Below are 14,922 nucleotides of genomic sequence, written 5' to 3'. Positions count from 1 at the left end.
CCTGGATTCAGAGACGGTCTTGAAAGATGTCGGATCAGATACCTTGAGGTTTATATATGTTCCGGATAACAGGCCATTCGCATGTCTCAAGTTCGTATACTCACATGTCGGGTTTATAATAGTTCACAGTGCTGTAATTGAAAGGGAATCGGGGCATGAGTCCATTCCCAAAGGGAGTTCCCAATTTATCCTCACAAGTTCTTGGTTTTCCCCGCTTTGGGACAATACCTCATGATGCGCTACTACAATATTTGTGTACATCCTTAGCTGACCTTTTGGGATCCCCACTAACACCCCGGATTGATCTTTTTGAGTTATGCTCCGAACGTTTATAAAATAATATTGATCTTTTAGTACACCTTCTTAACACCCTGTTATTACAAAGCTGCATGCCGCCACAAATGTGAAGTTTGGTTAGGTTTGTATTGTTCGCTATTCATATCTAAGCGGAGTCAACAGTTACATTGAACCCGCAGTCTCTTAATATACATATGCTACTACAAATAAACGAGTTTTTCTTTTACAGGAGCCGTTCCTTAAAGTAAAACTATAGGTTGCCCCTACTTCCATAACGATTTGAGTTAGAATACGAAAACTTGATCGTCACCGTTGGATGAGTTAGCATTCGTGACATTGTGTTTCCAGCCAAGAGCAACGGCATGGCGTAAAACCATGTCTTTCATGACTTCTGGACCACATATCATTAGTCTATTCTCATCAGTTGCAACAGGGAGATATTTCTCCAACTGCTCCTTGGTGACAACGCCAGTATCTCCAGTCCACTGCTCGGATGGGTTACGCACCACATAGTGGATTTGAAAGTAGGGATATTTTTCGGCCATTTCGTCAAGTTCATCCTTCAACAAGATATCGTTTTCCGTATCGTTCGCATATATTAGCGACACTTTGGTCAAGTCCTCTGGAACGGTAACAATTTCATTCAAAATCTGTAACGCTGGAGTAATACCGGAGCCAGCAACGACCATTCCGAATTCTTTTGAGGAGTTTGGAGCGTAATTCATAATACCAATTGGGCCCTTAAAGTCCACAGTGGCACCGGGTTGCAAACCAGCAAAATATTTCGATACTTTCCCGTCTTGGTACGATTTCACAATAATATCCAAATGGCCTTGGTCAATCTTTGGATTGATTGGGTTGTAAAATCTTATCTCGTCTTTGCCACCAATTGGAATTCTGACGGCAACGTGGTGACCAGCAGGGATATCCAGGGACTCTAAATGGGTTTTCAGCTTGAAACGGTAGATGGCCGCGTTCTTGGAAATCAGTGTTTGATCGACCAATTCCAAAGCCGTCCAACGGTCCGTGAAGAGCGATCTTCTGCGAGAATATGCACTGGTCCATCTGACCAACACAACAGCAAACAGGATCAGCAATCCAAACAATACCCTGTAATCGCCAGACATCACGGTCAAAATAATGACACCTACTATAAAGAGGGCACTTGGAATGACAATACCATGTAGAGGCTCATTCAAGATGTTTTCTCTGGGGTCTTCCTCCACTGAGTCTGACATATTTTGGGTTGTGCTATTAGCTTGGGAATGTATCAAGTGATTGTGCAGACTAATCAAGAAGCACTCAAGTTGCCACAACACAGAGAGAACAAACTTTCCTGCTTCTCATCGAGTGAATTTTTCACTCTTTTACGGTGTGAGTTTTTTTTCCGCTAATGTTCACAATTCACCAAAGAGGTATACCAAACGAGTAAGATGAGAATGGTTTATAGGTAAAAAAAGCAGAGGCTGCCAACATACACGCATGCACATACGTATATATGTATATATATATATGTATATCAGGACGTGCACGTTGGATTTTTTTTTCTTTCTTAAGGAAGCGCATGTTTGAGGACGATCAGAACTCCTCGTCGTCGACGAAGGAGTCTCTCCCGACCTCGATATAGTCTCTTTCCAACGCCGCCAAGTCCTCTCTTGCCTCGGTAAATTCACCTTCCTCCATACCTTCACCAACGTACCAGTGGACGAACGCTCTCTTGGCGTACATAAGATCGAATTTCTCATCGATTCTCTTCCAGGCATCAGCAATGGATGTCGTGTTTGCCAGCATGCAAACCGCCCTTTGGACGTCTGCCAACTGCGAGTCTGGTGTAGCAGTGGGAGGTTCGTAGCAGATACCGATCTTGAAACCTGTAGGACACCAGTCCACCATTTGGACGACTTTTTTATTCTTCACTTGGGAAACGGCGCTTTGTACATCCTTTGTGACGATGTCACCCCTGTACAGTAGACAGGAGGCCATGTATTTACCGTTAGCTGGGTTACATTTCACCATTTGGTTACCTGGCTCGAAGCACGCGTTTGTGATCTCGGAGACCGTGTTAGACTCGTGGTTTGCCCTGTTCTTGGAGACGAATGGAGCATAAGAGACCAATGGGAAGTGGATTCTTGGGTATGGGACCAGGTTGGTTTGGAACTCGTTCAAATCGACGTTCAACGAACCGTCGAATCTCAGCGATGCGGTCACGGAGGACACGACTTGGGCAATTAGGTTATTCAGGTGAGCAAAGCTGGGTCTCGCAATTCCGAGCCTCTTGGTGCACATGTCGTAAATGGCTTCATTATCCAGCATGAAAGTACAGTCAGAGTTTTCTAGAGTGGAGTGTGTTGATAGGACGGTGTTGTAAGGCTCCACGACGGACGTAGACACCTGTGGTGCTGGGTAGACAGCAAACTCGAGCTTGGACTTCTTACCGTAGTTTTCAGAGAGCTCCTCGAGCAGCAAGGATCCAAAGCCGGAACCGGTCCCCCCACCTAGCGAGTGCGTAAACAGAAACCCTTGTAAACCGTCACACTGGTCAGCCATCCTCCTGATCCTGTCAGAGACCTCGTCAAGGATCTGCGACCCAACTGTGTAGTGACCCCTCGCGTAGTTGTTGGCCGCGTCCTCTTTGCCACTGATCAATTGTTCTGGGTGGAAGAAATCCTTGTAAGCACCGTTCCGCACCTCATCGATCACGTTGGGCTCCAAGTCGACGTAGATGGCACGGGGCACGTACTTCCCGCTCCCAGTCTCGTAGAAAAACGTGGAGAATCCTTCCTCCCCGCCCTTGGGCCTATCCAACCCGTCTTGCAAGTAACCGTCCGGCCTGATCCCGTGCTCCAAAGAGTACAACTCCCAACACGCGTTCCCGATCTGGCAACCGGCCTGTCCGACATTGACACTGATAACTTCTCTCATCTCGAAGATCGATATGTACTAGTAGTATGCTAGAGGTGGTGAAAAGAAGCTGCTGCTGTTGTTTCTCCTCTAGTCAACGATGTGCTGTCAGTAATCTCTTCGCCTCCTCCCTCAGATACACACACACACGTTCTTTGTTGTTTTGATTCTATTTTATTTTTTTTTGTTTTTCTTGTTTTTTTCCTTTTCTCTCGGTTTGTTATTTATTTCCCGTTTCGGCAAGATTCTGAAACTATTTCCTCTTTGGGCAAAAGTGACGCTAAAGACGTTGGTCCAGGTGATGGGCAGACGATGAGGTGTCGATGCCCTGAGCAACGAGCCCTGGGGCTGGGAGAGAGGGAGAGAGGGCGAGAGATGATGAATGAATATTGTACAGTTTGTTATTTTTTATCTTGACTCAATGGTATATGTATCGGAGATTATAAAACGTAGTTATGTAGAGTATAATGATAGATTATTGGCATGATGACGGGGTTCACGGTTGTGTGTGCATGAGGAGGCTGTACCTCCCGGTTTAGACGGTTTCCTCCCTCATTGAATCGCTGGTGGAGACGGTGGTGGTCTGGTTGTGGTTGGCGCGGGCATACTTTGAAGGGTCGACCTCGTCGTGGTATTTCTCGCTGATCTCTTCCAAAGTCATTCTCTTCGTCTCTGGGATCAGGAAAGTGAGGCACAAACCGAGCAGCATAAACAGGGCAAAGATTTCCATCACGTGGGGCAACCAACAGTTCTCCTTCTTGCCGTCACGGGCACAGTGGTGGTTGATCAGCGTACCAAGGGCGGTCTGGGCAATGATGGCACCGATTTTACCACACGCGGCTGAGATACCGTGTGCGGTGGATCTGTATCTGGTTGGGAAGACCTCACCTGGGATGATGAAAGTGGTAACGTTTGGACCGAAATTCTGGAAAAACTGGCAGACAATGTATAAGCCGAGCAACCCATGGTCCGTGATCCTGTGGTATGCAAACCCAATGACACAGAACAGAACGGTCAAGATGAAAAACCCAAACAGTTGGATTGGTTTTCTGCCGATGATGTCGATTGTGAAGACAGAAGCCCAGTAACCTGGTAGGGATCCTGCGCAGATCAAAATCAGGTTACCGACAGCAGAGTTGTACAATTTGTGGTACACGTTTTTGGAGCCAGCGTAGCCGATTGTTTGCAGGATGACAGCAGTGTTTAGAGACAACCCGTAGAAGGCCACGTCCAGCGCGAACCAACAACCAGCGGTACCGAGTAAGATCTTCCCGTACTTCCATTGACCGAAATGGTGGCAGAAATCTTTGAAGGAGGCCTTTGGTGGCTGGTAGTCTTCCGTTTCCGTGTTGGTAAACGCGGTGCCGCCACCGACGGAGGTTCTGTCCGTGACGATAGAATCGACGTTTTTGCCATCTGTCGCGTGGACCCGTTGGACGTGGACGCTGTCTAGTTCAGCGTCGACATCTAGAGCGTATCTGGGGGATTCAGGGATGGTCAATCTGTAGTAAAGTGCGATCAGACCTGGGATGGCACCGAAACCGACGAGGATTCTCCACATTTGGTCACAAGCCTTCTGACACACTGGTCCACACATGGCACCCGTTTCAGCGGCAATCAGTTCGCTCTTGTAGGCAGCAATGACGATCAAAGCGACAATACCTGCAGCGATCTGGCCGAACGCTTGGTTGGCGAACACGGCGGCCATGATAGCGCCTCTCCATTTCGTTGTGGAAAATTCAGCTGTGATGATGGAAGATAGCGGGTAGTCCCCACCGATACCGATCCCCATTATGATTCTGTAGAAGGTCAAGACAGCGACAAAGCTGACACCTGGAGCGCCACCGGTGGTGCATTGGAAGATGGTACAGACGATCATGACGATCAGTTCAGTCCCGTAGATTTTTTTCCTGCCGACCACATCCGCTAGAGTCCCGAAACCGACCTGACCGATGACTGTGCCGACGGATGTGGACACCTTTAGCAAAGTTTGTGTGGAGGAAGGCATGTTCCCGTACCAGAACACGTAGGCCATCATGGAGACACCCAAGTTGATGGCAAAGATATCGTACGAATCTGTTAAAAACCCAACACCGGCGATAAGGATGGTGCGGACTTGTAACCAACCGAAATGTGTCTGATCGATCTTTTCCAACGCCAAACGTCTTCTCTCTAAGGGGTCCTCGATGTGGGCAAAATCGTTCAAGTAGTTGTGGAAGGCGTTGTTCCCACCAACTGTCATATTCTGCTGAGCAATCTCATCTTGAGTTAGCTTTTCCTCAGTAACCATATTCCTCTGTGTCTTGAACTAAGCTTAGAGATACTGTATAAATAGAAATGTGTCTGTGAAGTTCTCAGTAGTGGTAATACTGTGAATTACTGGTAGAGTGCGGTGTTTTATTTGCTGTTTATATTTGAGCAAGACAGAAGGGGAAGAGACACAAGATGCAGACAAACCAGACATTGACTTTCGACATCCTGCTCGATATTTATATGCAACGCAAGACGTCCCCGTGGGCTTGTTCCGGCCGCCCTATCATCAAACAGGGGCCGGACACCCGTGGGCACTCCCACTCCCACTCGCCCAGACGTTTGTCTTGCGTTGACCTTCTCACCAACCAACCAATACGTTGTGCATGGGGCTCATCGCGCTCCACGTGGAGCCCGGGAAATTGGCCCGTTTCGCAGAAAACGTGCGTCGCCAGACTGTGCTCTTTCCCCTTTGGGACACACTGCACGTGGGTGCCGCATCGGGTAATTCAGTTTCCTCTTTTGAGTTGTTGTCTGTTTTTGGTATTATACTTCCGCTTCTGGGTGGTATTTCCCCTTTTGGGCAGTGGATTTTATTTCGGGAAATGGTTTCCCCTTTTGGTATTAGGTGCTGTCGCCGACGGTGCAGAGACGTACAAGAGATAAAGAGGGCCCCATGGCATGGCTCTTGGCAACTGTTCGATGTGTTCTGGTTGACGTGGGGCCGTGTGTCACAGGGTTCTGCTGCGAGAATGTCTGCCACACAGAACAACAATAGGAAGAAACTGCTGCTGATGGGCCGGTCTGGGTCCGGGAAGTCCTCGATGCGGTCCATAATCTTCTCGAACTACAGTGCGTTTGATACGAGGCGGCTTGGGGCGACCATCGACGTCGAGCACTCGCATCTGCGCTTTTTGGGGAACATGACGCTCAATCTGTGGGACTGTGGTGGGCAAGATGTGTTCATGGAGAACTACTTCACGAAGCAGAAGGACCATATCTTCCAAATGGTGCAGGTGCTCATCCACGTGTTCGACGTCGAGTCCACAGAGGTGATGAAGGATATCGAGATCTTCATGCGCTCGCTGAAACTGCTCAAGAAGTACTCCCCTCAGGCGAAGATATTCGTGCTCCTTCACAAGATGGACCTTGTACAGTTGGACAAGAGGGAGGAACTGTTCAAGATTATGATGGACAAGTTACAGGAGACGTCCGCGGAGTACGGGTTCCCAGACCTCGTTGGGTTCCCGACGTCTATATGGGATGAGAGCTTGTACAGGGCTTGGTCCCAAATAGTGTGCTCGCTTATCCCCAATATGTCCATTCATCAGAGCAACTTGGTCAAGTTCAAAAATATAGTGGACGCCTACGAGATTATCCTGTTCGAAAAGACGACGTTTTTGGTGATTTGCTCTACGGAAACACCTGGTGAGGGGACACAGATTGAACCCGCCACTGTATCGACTACTCCAACACCCTCAGGGACAAATACAAACGTCACTGCAAACAGGGGGAAACCAAGCAGGGACCCGAAGAGGTTTGAAAAGATCTCGAATATAATGAAGAACTACAAGCAGAGTTGCACGAAGTTGAAAAGCGGGTTTAAAACGTTGGTGCTGAACGACTCGATATACGTCAGCGATTTGACGGACAACATGGTATGCTTTATCGTGCTTAGGGACAGCGAGCAACCGCAGCAGCTGGTGCTGGATAACATTAGCAAAGTAAGGGGTGCCTTCCAATGAACGGGATTCCGATGACTCTGTGTGGTGCGGTCCCCGTCATCTGTAGTGGCGGCGTTATGGGGAAGTCACAGAATGTCAATAAATAACAAGGATTCGATATAGTATACGGAATAAATAATAACAATGATTCATAAATTTGGACAAGCTGGACTAGATGTCAATAGATACCTGTTTCTTTAAATTTCTTCACAATCCCTTGAAGAAATCTCTCTTGAAGAAAGTGATTTTCATCCAGTCAATGATGACTTTGAATCTTGTTCTTGCAGATAACAGCATGGACAAGTAGACGAGTCTCCATACGTAGAAAGTGAAGATACCACCCCCAGTGTACAGGTTGCGCTTGCCGTATGTGATATTCGCAATAGCCTTCTCGGCACCAAGGTACGCCAACGCACCGTAATGTATGTACTTGAAAGGTTTGAATTTGTTCTCCTCGAATAACAGGTCCACTTTATCCGTTCGGTTCTTTAAAGTCTGGTGGAAGTCCGGTATGCGTGCCATCTTGTCAAACACTTTGCACAAGTACTCTGCCTCTTGGTGGGCGACTTGTGCCGTTGGTGGCAACCCAATGAACGCGTTGTCCCCGACGGCAAAGATGTTATTTGATCCCTTCACTAGCAAGAATGGATTGACGGTCAATGCCCTCGTCGAGTTCTTCTGTTCTGGTATCTTTGTAGTCAAATCTTTTGCGATGGCTCTCATTTTATTCCCCGTGGCCCAGATCAGAGTACCGTATGGGATCTGTTGCTCGGTGACTGTTCCATCTGCGTGTTTCGTCTTTGCTGTAAGGTGTTTCTCCTCTACTTTGGACACTGCGGTTCTAAGGTGCAATTTGATAGATGTTTTCTCTAGCACTTCCTGAGCGTACGAGGACAATTTCTTCTCAAACATGTTTAGAACGATGGGTAAAGCCTCTACTAAATGGATCTGGACCTCCTTTGCCAACGACGGTAGAAACTTCTGTAGTTCCTGCGTGACATAATCTTGCAATTCACCTGCCGTCTCTACACCAGTGGGACCACCACCCACGACGACGATGGAGAGCAGTCTTTTCCTCTCTGGGTCACCCTCGGGTAAGAAGTTCGCTCTTTCCATGTTTTTGGCGAACACTTTCCTAATCGCAAGGGAGTCTGGGATCTCCTTAAGAAAATGGCCGTATTCCTCGACCCCTGGGACTCCAAAAGTGTTTGGTTCTGCACCCACTGCAGATATCAAGTAATCGTACTTTATCTCCAAGGGGTCGCCCTTCTGGATCCCGAGATTCACGTTGGGTAAATCGTCCTTGGACAACTGGGCCGCCCAGGAGACGTTTTCGATGGACACAGTGTTACGTTCTGGGTTAATCTGTTTTGCCTCAGCCTCGTAGTAACTGACGCTGCCCTTTTTCTTCAAGGCAAAATTGACCACTGGTTCAATGATTGATTTCTCATCGACGGTCCCCACTGGTGTGGACGGTAGCAACGGAGTGAATAGGAAGTAATTTCTGGGGGAGATGATCGAGACGTTATATTTTTTGGTGTCTATATGTTTCAAAAACGAGATGGCCCCCCATCCGGCCCCCAAAATAACGACGTTGGGTTTATTATCCTGGTGCTGTGTCCCTATGGTGATCACCGTCTTGAAAGATGAGGGGCCTGTCCCATGTGCATCCACGGCAGTCACTTTCGAATTTTGCAAGGGTTTACCAGAGACACTCTTCTGTCCTGCGTTTGCACTTGCACTTGCGCTTGCCCCCGCAATAACCTTCTTGGGGGGTTCACTTGCAGGTTTCGCAACTGTTGAGGCGAGCCTTATAAACTGGGGGGAACCTTTCCCAAGTAAAATAAACGTAGTGGTACAGCGTGCGGTGCGTGCAGCACGCGCCACAGTAGAGGCACCGTTAAGCATAGTATAATGGTTAAAAGCAGAGACTGTCACGTACTCCGAAACGGCCAAACGACCAACTGCCAATTGCCAAGCACCTTCTGGCGATCCCCCCAGACGTTGCGCTTATTTTATAGTCTCGAGGCCTCGAGGCATTATTGAGGGGATGCAAACTGACCAATCAGAGTGGAGAATGGGGACACGCACACACTATAGGAGGGCAGCGGTGCCGAGACCGTTGGAACCGCTGGACCTGTTGGACCCAGTGGACTCTGCATGGGTCCCTCGGGTGTGTGTGTCGATCCTGTACCTGTTGCCTTGTGTGCGCGAGTGTACCTTCAAACGTGCTTCGGAGTGTTGCGAGGATTGTATCGGTGTGAAGGTTGTTGGATAGAGCGGGGCGGTCGGGACGCGGCAGGGTCAATTGACGTGCTGTGGGGGGTGCTGTCCCTATCGTGTTGGCGGTGCCATGGGCCGCTGGAGGGCCCATACCCTGGTCCCCCGGTCCCTCGTGGCGGGCTCATCGGTGCGTCCGAATCCGGAAACTGCAAAACAGTGCACTTTTGAATTTAAACAGAGGCTGTACACACACACATAGATGGAGAGATGGATGGAGCCATTGAGTGGAGAGCTGGACGACTTCAGGAGTGCTGCTAGGTTCAGATTACCAGGGGGTTGACTGGTAACAGAGTGCTGTTTGTACTGAAGGTAGAGCTCATCTGGTTATGTACAAGAGAACGCTGAATAATAAGTCGTCAGTGCAGGGGGAGGGCTACGGTCTCCCGAACAGGAGGGATGCTGGGTTAAGGCAGGCTGGTGGTGGTGGTGGTTATGTAGCAGCCGGGGTAGTCCCCGGAACAAAGAACTACAATGTCGGCGGAGCGTACCAGAATTACCATCCGACACTGTACCACACTGCGAACAACCAGACTCTGTACCCTGTGGTCAATCAGTCGATGAACCATCCATCGGTGTACCACGCTGCAAACCAACCTAACTACACAACGTATCCTACTGTGAGGCAGCCACGGCGACAGGTTAAAGAAGCTACGGCGGCAGTATCTGCACCTACGGTTCCATCCAGCTCCGGTGACTTAGCGTGTATTCTAAACAGATACTTTACAGAGGATATCGTGCAGCTAGACAGGTTAAGGGGCGCCGATGGGAAGTTAAGACCTCTCGTTGCCTCTGTCAAGCGGCAGTCGAAACCGGGCAACAGCGGAAACTGCGTCAAGTTGCTGAGACCGTTGGAACGCCACACGAAGCAGCGTACCACGGCTCTCAATTCTTTGTTTGTGAGCAAAACAAGCTCTATACGGGGCGAACCGTTGCTGCTCTTTGCTGGGAAGAGGCCCGTTTACACTCTATCGGACTTGCAAAACATGGAACTAGTCAAGGGGGCAGACCGACCTACAGAAACTGTCGAACCGCGACAAGTGGAGGAGAAGAATGTCACTGGGTCAAAGAGACCAGTGGACCAAGTGGCCAGCGGAGGGGGCCACAACGACAGCTTCGATCTCAGTTTCGACGGCAAAGCCATGGACAGAAGCGATATATTCCGTATGGTCGATTCCTTCAGTATAGCTCCCGATGAGGATGACGATGAGGACCCATCTCCTACGGGCAGACAAGTCCCGCGAAACATCCTCCCAGCTGAAATAACCAACGACTCGTTCTAACCACATAATACGTTGCATCGAATGGGCTCTCAATTCCGATACCTACTATATATAAATGTATATACATGACTGGGTTGCAAACGCATACGCAATGCGGATAGCTATGTATACCCTCTCGCACTGCTCCCGAAAGCTATAAGAATGTATTAGCGTTGCTGGGCATCACGCCTCTAGCTCTGAGCTTCGACAACGTAGCCCGGGTTGGACTTCCTCGCAAGTCTCATCTCCCCCTTGCTGACCTTCTGCGGCGACACCTCGACGGTGATAAGCTCCTTCACCTTTAGCAGCGACCCTGCTATCGCGGGCGTCGCCCGTTTGTATACCGTGGACCCCCTCTTGCCCAACCCAAGAGTCTTCACGATCTGCCGCGTGGCCCTCGGCATCCCGATCAGGGACCGCGCTAGAGTCACTTTGTAAAAGACCATCGCTGCTGCCGCTGTCTGTCCCTGTGAACTGGGGCTGCTCTTCGTTGAAGCCACCTCTTTGAAGGTCTTTTAAATTTTGTTCAGTAAGTTCTCAGTTTTTATAAAGGGCCGTTGCCAATGGATGAAGTAGTCGTAGGAGAGTAGTCAAGAAAGAACACGAACAGTAGAATATATCGCTAGCTGCTTTCTACCAGCCCTCCTGTAAATATTTAATTTGGTCACGGTATGGTGCAGAAGACCAAGCTACCCAGAAGTGAAATCACACCGGAGTATATTGAAAGAATAAGGGCGTTGAGGCGAGAGAAACGTGAAAGAGAGAAGGCAGAACGGGCAGATGTTGCTCGGGAAATTTTTATCAAGCGGCCTTTACTGGAGGTGCCGTACGTCGGGGGTGTACCTTGTCGAGATGGTTATGTGCGGGTGAAAATTATGACGTACAATACACTTGCACAGACGCTGATCAGAAGAACTACTTTCCCTGATGCTAAAGATGCCATCAAATGGCACAGAAGATCGCAGGTGCTGATCCAAGAATTGGAATACTACGACGCGGACGTAGTGTGCCTGCAAGAGACGGATAGAATCCAGTGGGACAAGTTTTGGGTGGAGGAGTTCGATCGGTTAGGGTACAAGGGCGGGTTCTTCAATTTCCCGGGGAAAGTCCATGGCGTGGCCATTGTTTGGAAGACATCAATGTTTGAAGATACTCCTCTGGATAAATTGCCCCTGTGTCTCGATGACTACGTCGCGGGCGACGATATCGCAGCAACAACAGGAACTCGCACTGTGGCCCTGGCCGTCGCACTCCGCCTGAAACACCACAAGACGTCAAGACCCATCATTTTCTCCACAACTCATTTGTTTTGGCACCTGTTTGGAACTTTCGAGCGAACAAGGCAACTGTTCGTGATACTGAGCGAATTGAACAAATTCATAAAGAAAGTGACAGACGCGCACTGTCCCAGGGGCCAACGTTGCTACACTTTCTTCACCGGTGATTTCAATTCCCAACCGTGCGACGCACCGTACCTGTCTCTGACAGATAAACCAGTCCAGCTTAAGGGCCGGGCCAAAAGCATTATCGAGTGTAGTCTCTCGTATCGTTACTCAAAACGCCGAAATAGTATCTTAGAAGACGATGAGGACTCAATGGTACGAGAACCATCGGATCAAGAGAGTGTCGAAGATGAAACTAACCGTCCGCAGGATCCAAGACCTTATACGTACGATGCGATGCCCGAACAAGTGGAAAGAGTTCAACATTTACAAAACTTGCATAACTGCATCCCGTTACAAGGTGTTTCCCTCTACGGTATTGGCTACCATTTGGTCCATCCTGAAAACTCAAATAAGTACAGTACGAGTGTCAATCAAGAGCCACAGTTATCTCACCGCGCATTACATTGGTCCGGACTATTGGACTATATATTTTTAATTACCGAATGGTCTGAGAACGCGACCAAGATTTCAGATTTACAAGCATTGGAGAGGCAGACCGGGATAAAGATAAACGGGTACTTACGAATGCCCTTGAAAGAGGAAATGTGCGATCATACAGAACCACACGAAAATGAGTATCCAAGCGACCATCTCGCTATGATGTGCGATATCTCTCTCCCGCTATAAGTTTGGCAAATGTATTGAATTAGGACTCCATGTGCTTTCAATATTGTATACGTTTATATTTTTGTTTGACCTATACTTAGTATTTCCCTTTGGAATCAATTTCTTTCACAATGAGTGGTCATTTCAGACTACCGCTGATATATTTCATTTTGTCATTGATATTAAATAACTGGCTAAAGATCTTAATGTAAAGGAATTTACCAGACGGAGTTGGCGTTATATGTCTTACTTGTTGCTTCTATATACTTGATGAAAGGGAGTCCTTGAAACAAGAGCAAGCTATTTACTGCTTGTCCCAACCCAGTTTTAGGGCCTCCTCGTAAGTTGGGTAATCTAAATATCCTTCATCGCTCATACGGTAGAAAGTGTCTCTATCGTACTTGTTCAAGGGCAAACCGTCCTTTAATCTCCTGACCAAATCAGGGTTAGCGATCCAGAAACGGCCGTACCCGATCAAAGTTCTGTTGTCCTTCAACATTTCGATTGCGACATCAGGGTGCAAAGCCAAGTTACCTGCCCTGATGATTGGGCCTGTCCAAATAGAGTAAACGAAATCGTTTGTACCCAAATTGTAGGCACCTTCACCTTCTGTTAGGAATGGATCTGTTACACGAGGTTCGACCAAATGGATGTACGCTAGTTGCTGACCCTCGTTAGCACGTCTTTGCAATTCACCGACGATGTAGGCGTACTGTGCGACAATCAGTGGGTTCTTACCCCCAGCCATGGTGCCGAACGTACCGTAAGGGGAGAATCTGATACCGACTTTTTTGGCTCCGACGGCTTCCACTAGGGCATCGACCACCTCCAAGGCGAATCTCGCCCTGTTTTCGACGGATCCACCATATTCGTCGGTTCTCATGTTGGCCTCTGGGTCTAAGAACTGGTTCAACAGGTAACCGTTTGCACTGTGGATCTCCACACCGTCTGCACCAGCTTTGATGGAGTTTACCGCCGCCTCGACGTATTCTTTGATGTACTGTTTGATCTCACCCTTTGTGAGACCGTGTTGAGGGTTGTTCGCCTTCAAAGCGCGCTCCTTTTGTTCCTCGGACATGTAGTTCCCGTCAGATGGCGCATCGTACCTGAGCCCGTCTCTCCCCAGAGTGTCCGCATAGGACTGTCTCCCCAATGCCCACAGCTGGACGTACACGAATGAATCGTTGTCGTGGATCCGCTTGAAGATCTTGGTCCATTGGGCGACTTGTTCGTCCGACCAGATACCAGGGGCATTATCGTAACCACCAGCCTGTGGGGAGATGAAGGTCCCCTCTGTGATGATCAGGGAACCCGGGTACTGGGACCTCTGATTGTAGTACTCCTCGGCCCAATCCTTGTTTGGGACGTTGCCCGGATGAGCAGCACGCATTCTTGTCAGAGGAGGCATCACTGCACGGTGCTGCAATTGCATGTCGCCAACCTCAATAGGTTGCAACAGATTTGTGTCCCCGAGGGCAACAGGCTTAAAGTCTTTGACGAATGGCATTTGTGGTTTATGTGTTGGTATTGTGTTCTTGGTATAGTGTTGTACTACTGTTCTATGTTACACAAGAAGCATAAGCATCTACGTTTATTCAAGAAAGTACATATCCACATCCCATTTTATATGTTTTCGAACTCTGACAAGTTCGCCGCCTCCTTCCCTCGAGCGCAGAAACGGTAACACGAGGACCCGATGCGCCGTGTACCCTCTGCCCTGTCCGAAATGTTTAGTAAACTGCAACTGTTAACTGAGAACTTCAAAACTGGAGAAATCTGCCTTTGTTAAGCACCGGAACAAGAATTGTTTCAGTACGTAAGTAAGTGGAATATTACCTAATCGGGGTGTCCGGGCTGTCCGGCGAACCCTCCCCTGGCCTCGAGCTGGGTGTCCGGGGTGGCCGGACAGATGACTGAGCGAGTGCGGACCGCGGAAGGGCGACCTGGGGGACTCGGGTTTGCGGTTGGGGCAGGGTTCCGGTACGGGCTCGGGATGTCACTGCCACAAAGCTTCCATTTCCGCCTCCCGGGGGAATTACAAGATAAACGGCGTGCTAGAACGCTATCATGCAGCAACTACAAAGATTCAAACTGAGAAAGGACATCCAAGACTTCGACAAAACCCTGTAGTGTTGTTGCCCTAACCTTGCCACCAGA

At 48.8% G+C, this 14,922-nt stretch overlaps 9 protein-coding genes across 9 annotated transcripts; 3 read left to right on the top strand and 6 right to left on the bottom strand.

Moving 5' to 3' along the window:
• Positions 1 to 581: 581 nt before the first annotated feature.
• Positions 582 to 1,535, bottom strand: PGA3 (cytochrome-b5 reductase; the record flags this gene model as incomplete). Its single annotated transcript, XM_022609242.1, has 1 exon — positions 582 to 1,535. The coding sequence occupies one exon, from the start codon at positions 1,533 to 1,535 to the stop codon at positions 582 to 584; it is 954 nt and encodes a 317-aa protein (XP_022465657.1).
• A 340-nt stretch (positions 1,536 to 1,875) lies between these two features.
• TUB3 (alpha-tubulin TUB3) lies at positions 1,876 to 3,219 on the bottom strand (the record flags this gene model as incomplete). The annotated part of the gene is made up of 1 exon (XM_022609240.1): positions 1,876 to 3,219. One exon carries the CDS (start codon positions 3,217 to 3,219, stop codon positions 1,876 to 1,878), a length of 1,344 nt encoding a protein of 447 aa, XP_022465656.1.
• A 514-nt stretch (positions 3,220 to 3,733) lies between these two features.
• Positions 3,734 to 5,488, bottom strand: PHO84 (phosphate transporter PHO84; the record flags this gene model as incomplete). Its single annotated transcript, XM_022609239.1, has 1 exon — positions 3,734 to 5,488. One exon carries the CDS (start codon positions 5,486 to 5,488, stop codon positions 3,734 to 3,736), a length of 1,755 nt encoding a protein of 584 aa, XP_022465655.1.
• A 712-nt stretch (positions 5,489 to 6,200) lies between these two features.
• Positions 6,201 to 7,193, top strand: GTR1 (Rag GTPase GTR1; the record flags this gene model as incomplete). The annotated part of the gene is made up of 1 exon (XM_022609238.1): positions 6,201 to 7,193. The coding sequence occupies one exon, from the start codon at positions 6,201 to 6,203 to the stop codon at positions 7,191 to 7,193; it is 993 nt and encodes a 330-aa protein (XP_022465654.1).
• Positions 7,194 to 7,379: 186 nt separating this feature from the next.
• On the bottom strand, positions 7,380 to 9,080 carry NDI1 (NADH-ubiquinone reductase (H(+)-translocating) NDI1; the record flags this gene model as incomplete). Its single annotated transcript, XM_022609237.1, has 1 exon — positions 7,380 to 9,080. The coding sequence occupies one exon, from the start codon at positions 9,078 to 9,080 to the stop codon at positions 7,380 to 7,382; it is 1,701 nt and encodes a 566-aa protein (XP_022465653.1).
• Positions 9,081 to 9,781: 701 nt separating this feature from the next.
• On the top strand, positions 9,782 to 10,735 carry KNAG0G03490 (uncharacterized protein; the record flags this gene model as incomplete). The annotated part of the gene is made up of 1 exon (XM_022609236.1): positions 9,782 to 10,735. One exon carries the CDS (start codon positions 9,782 to 9,784, stop codon positions 10,733 to 10,735), a length of 954 nt encoding a protein of 317 aa, XP_022465652.1.
• A 170-nt stretch (positions 10,736 to 10,905) lies between these two features.
• Positions 10,906 to 11,160, bottom strand: MRPL33 (mitochondrial 54S ribosomal protein uL30m; the record flags this gene model as incomplete). The annotated part of the gene is made up of 1 exon (XM_022609235.1): positions 10,906 to 11,160. The coding sequence occupies one exon, from the start codon at positions 11,158 to 11,160 to the stop codon at positions 10,906 to 10,908; it is 255 nt and encodes an 84-aa protein (XP_022465651.1).
• A 225-nt stretch (positions 11,161 to 11,385) lies between these two features.
• Positions 11,386 to 12,786, top strand: NGL3 (3'-5' poly(A) RNA exonuclease; the record flags this gene model as incomplete). The annotated part of the gene is made up of 1 exon (XM_022609234.1): positions 11,386 to 12,786. The coding sequence occupies one exon, from the start codon at positions 11,386 to 11,388 to the stop codon at positions 12,784 to 12,786; it is 1,401 nt and encodes a 466-aa protein (XP_022465650.1).
• A 283-nt stretch (positions 12,787 to 13,069) lies between these two features.
• Positions 13,070 to 14,272, bottom strand: KNAG0G03460 (alkene reductase; the record flags this gene model as incomplete). Its single annotated transcript, XM_022609233.1, has 1 exon — positions 13,070 to 14,272. The coding sequence occupies one exon, from the start codon at positions 14,270 to 14,272 to the stop codon at positions 13,070 to 13,072; it is 1,203 nt and encodes a 400-aa protein (XP_022465649.1).
• Between the last annotated feature and the right edge of the window lie 650 nt (positions 14,273 to 14,922).

Source organism: Huiozyma naganishii, chromosome 7 (assembly GCF_000348985.1).
Source record: "Huiozyma naganishii CBS 8797 chromosome 7, complete genome".
In the NCBI taxonomy this organism is placed as follows: domain Eukaryota; kingdom Fungi; phylum Ascomycota; class Saccharomycetes; order Saccharomycetales; family Saccharomycetaceae; genus Huiozyma; species Huiozyma naganishii.
This window is presented reverse-complemented; position numbering and strand designations above follow the sequence as displayed.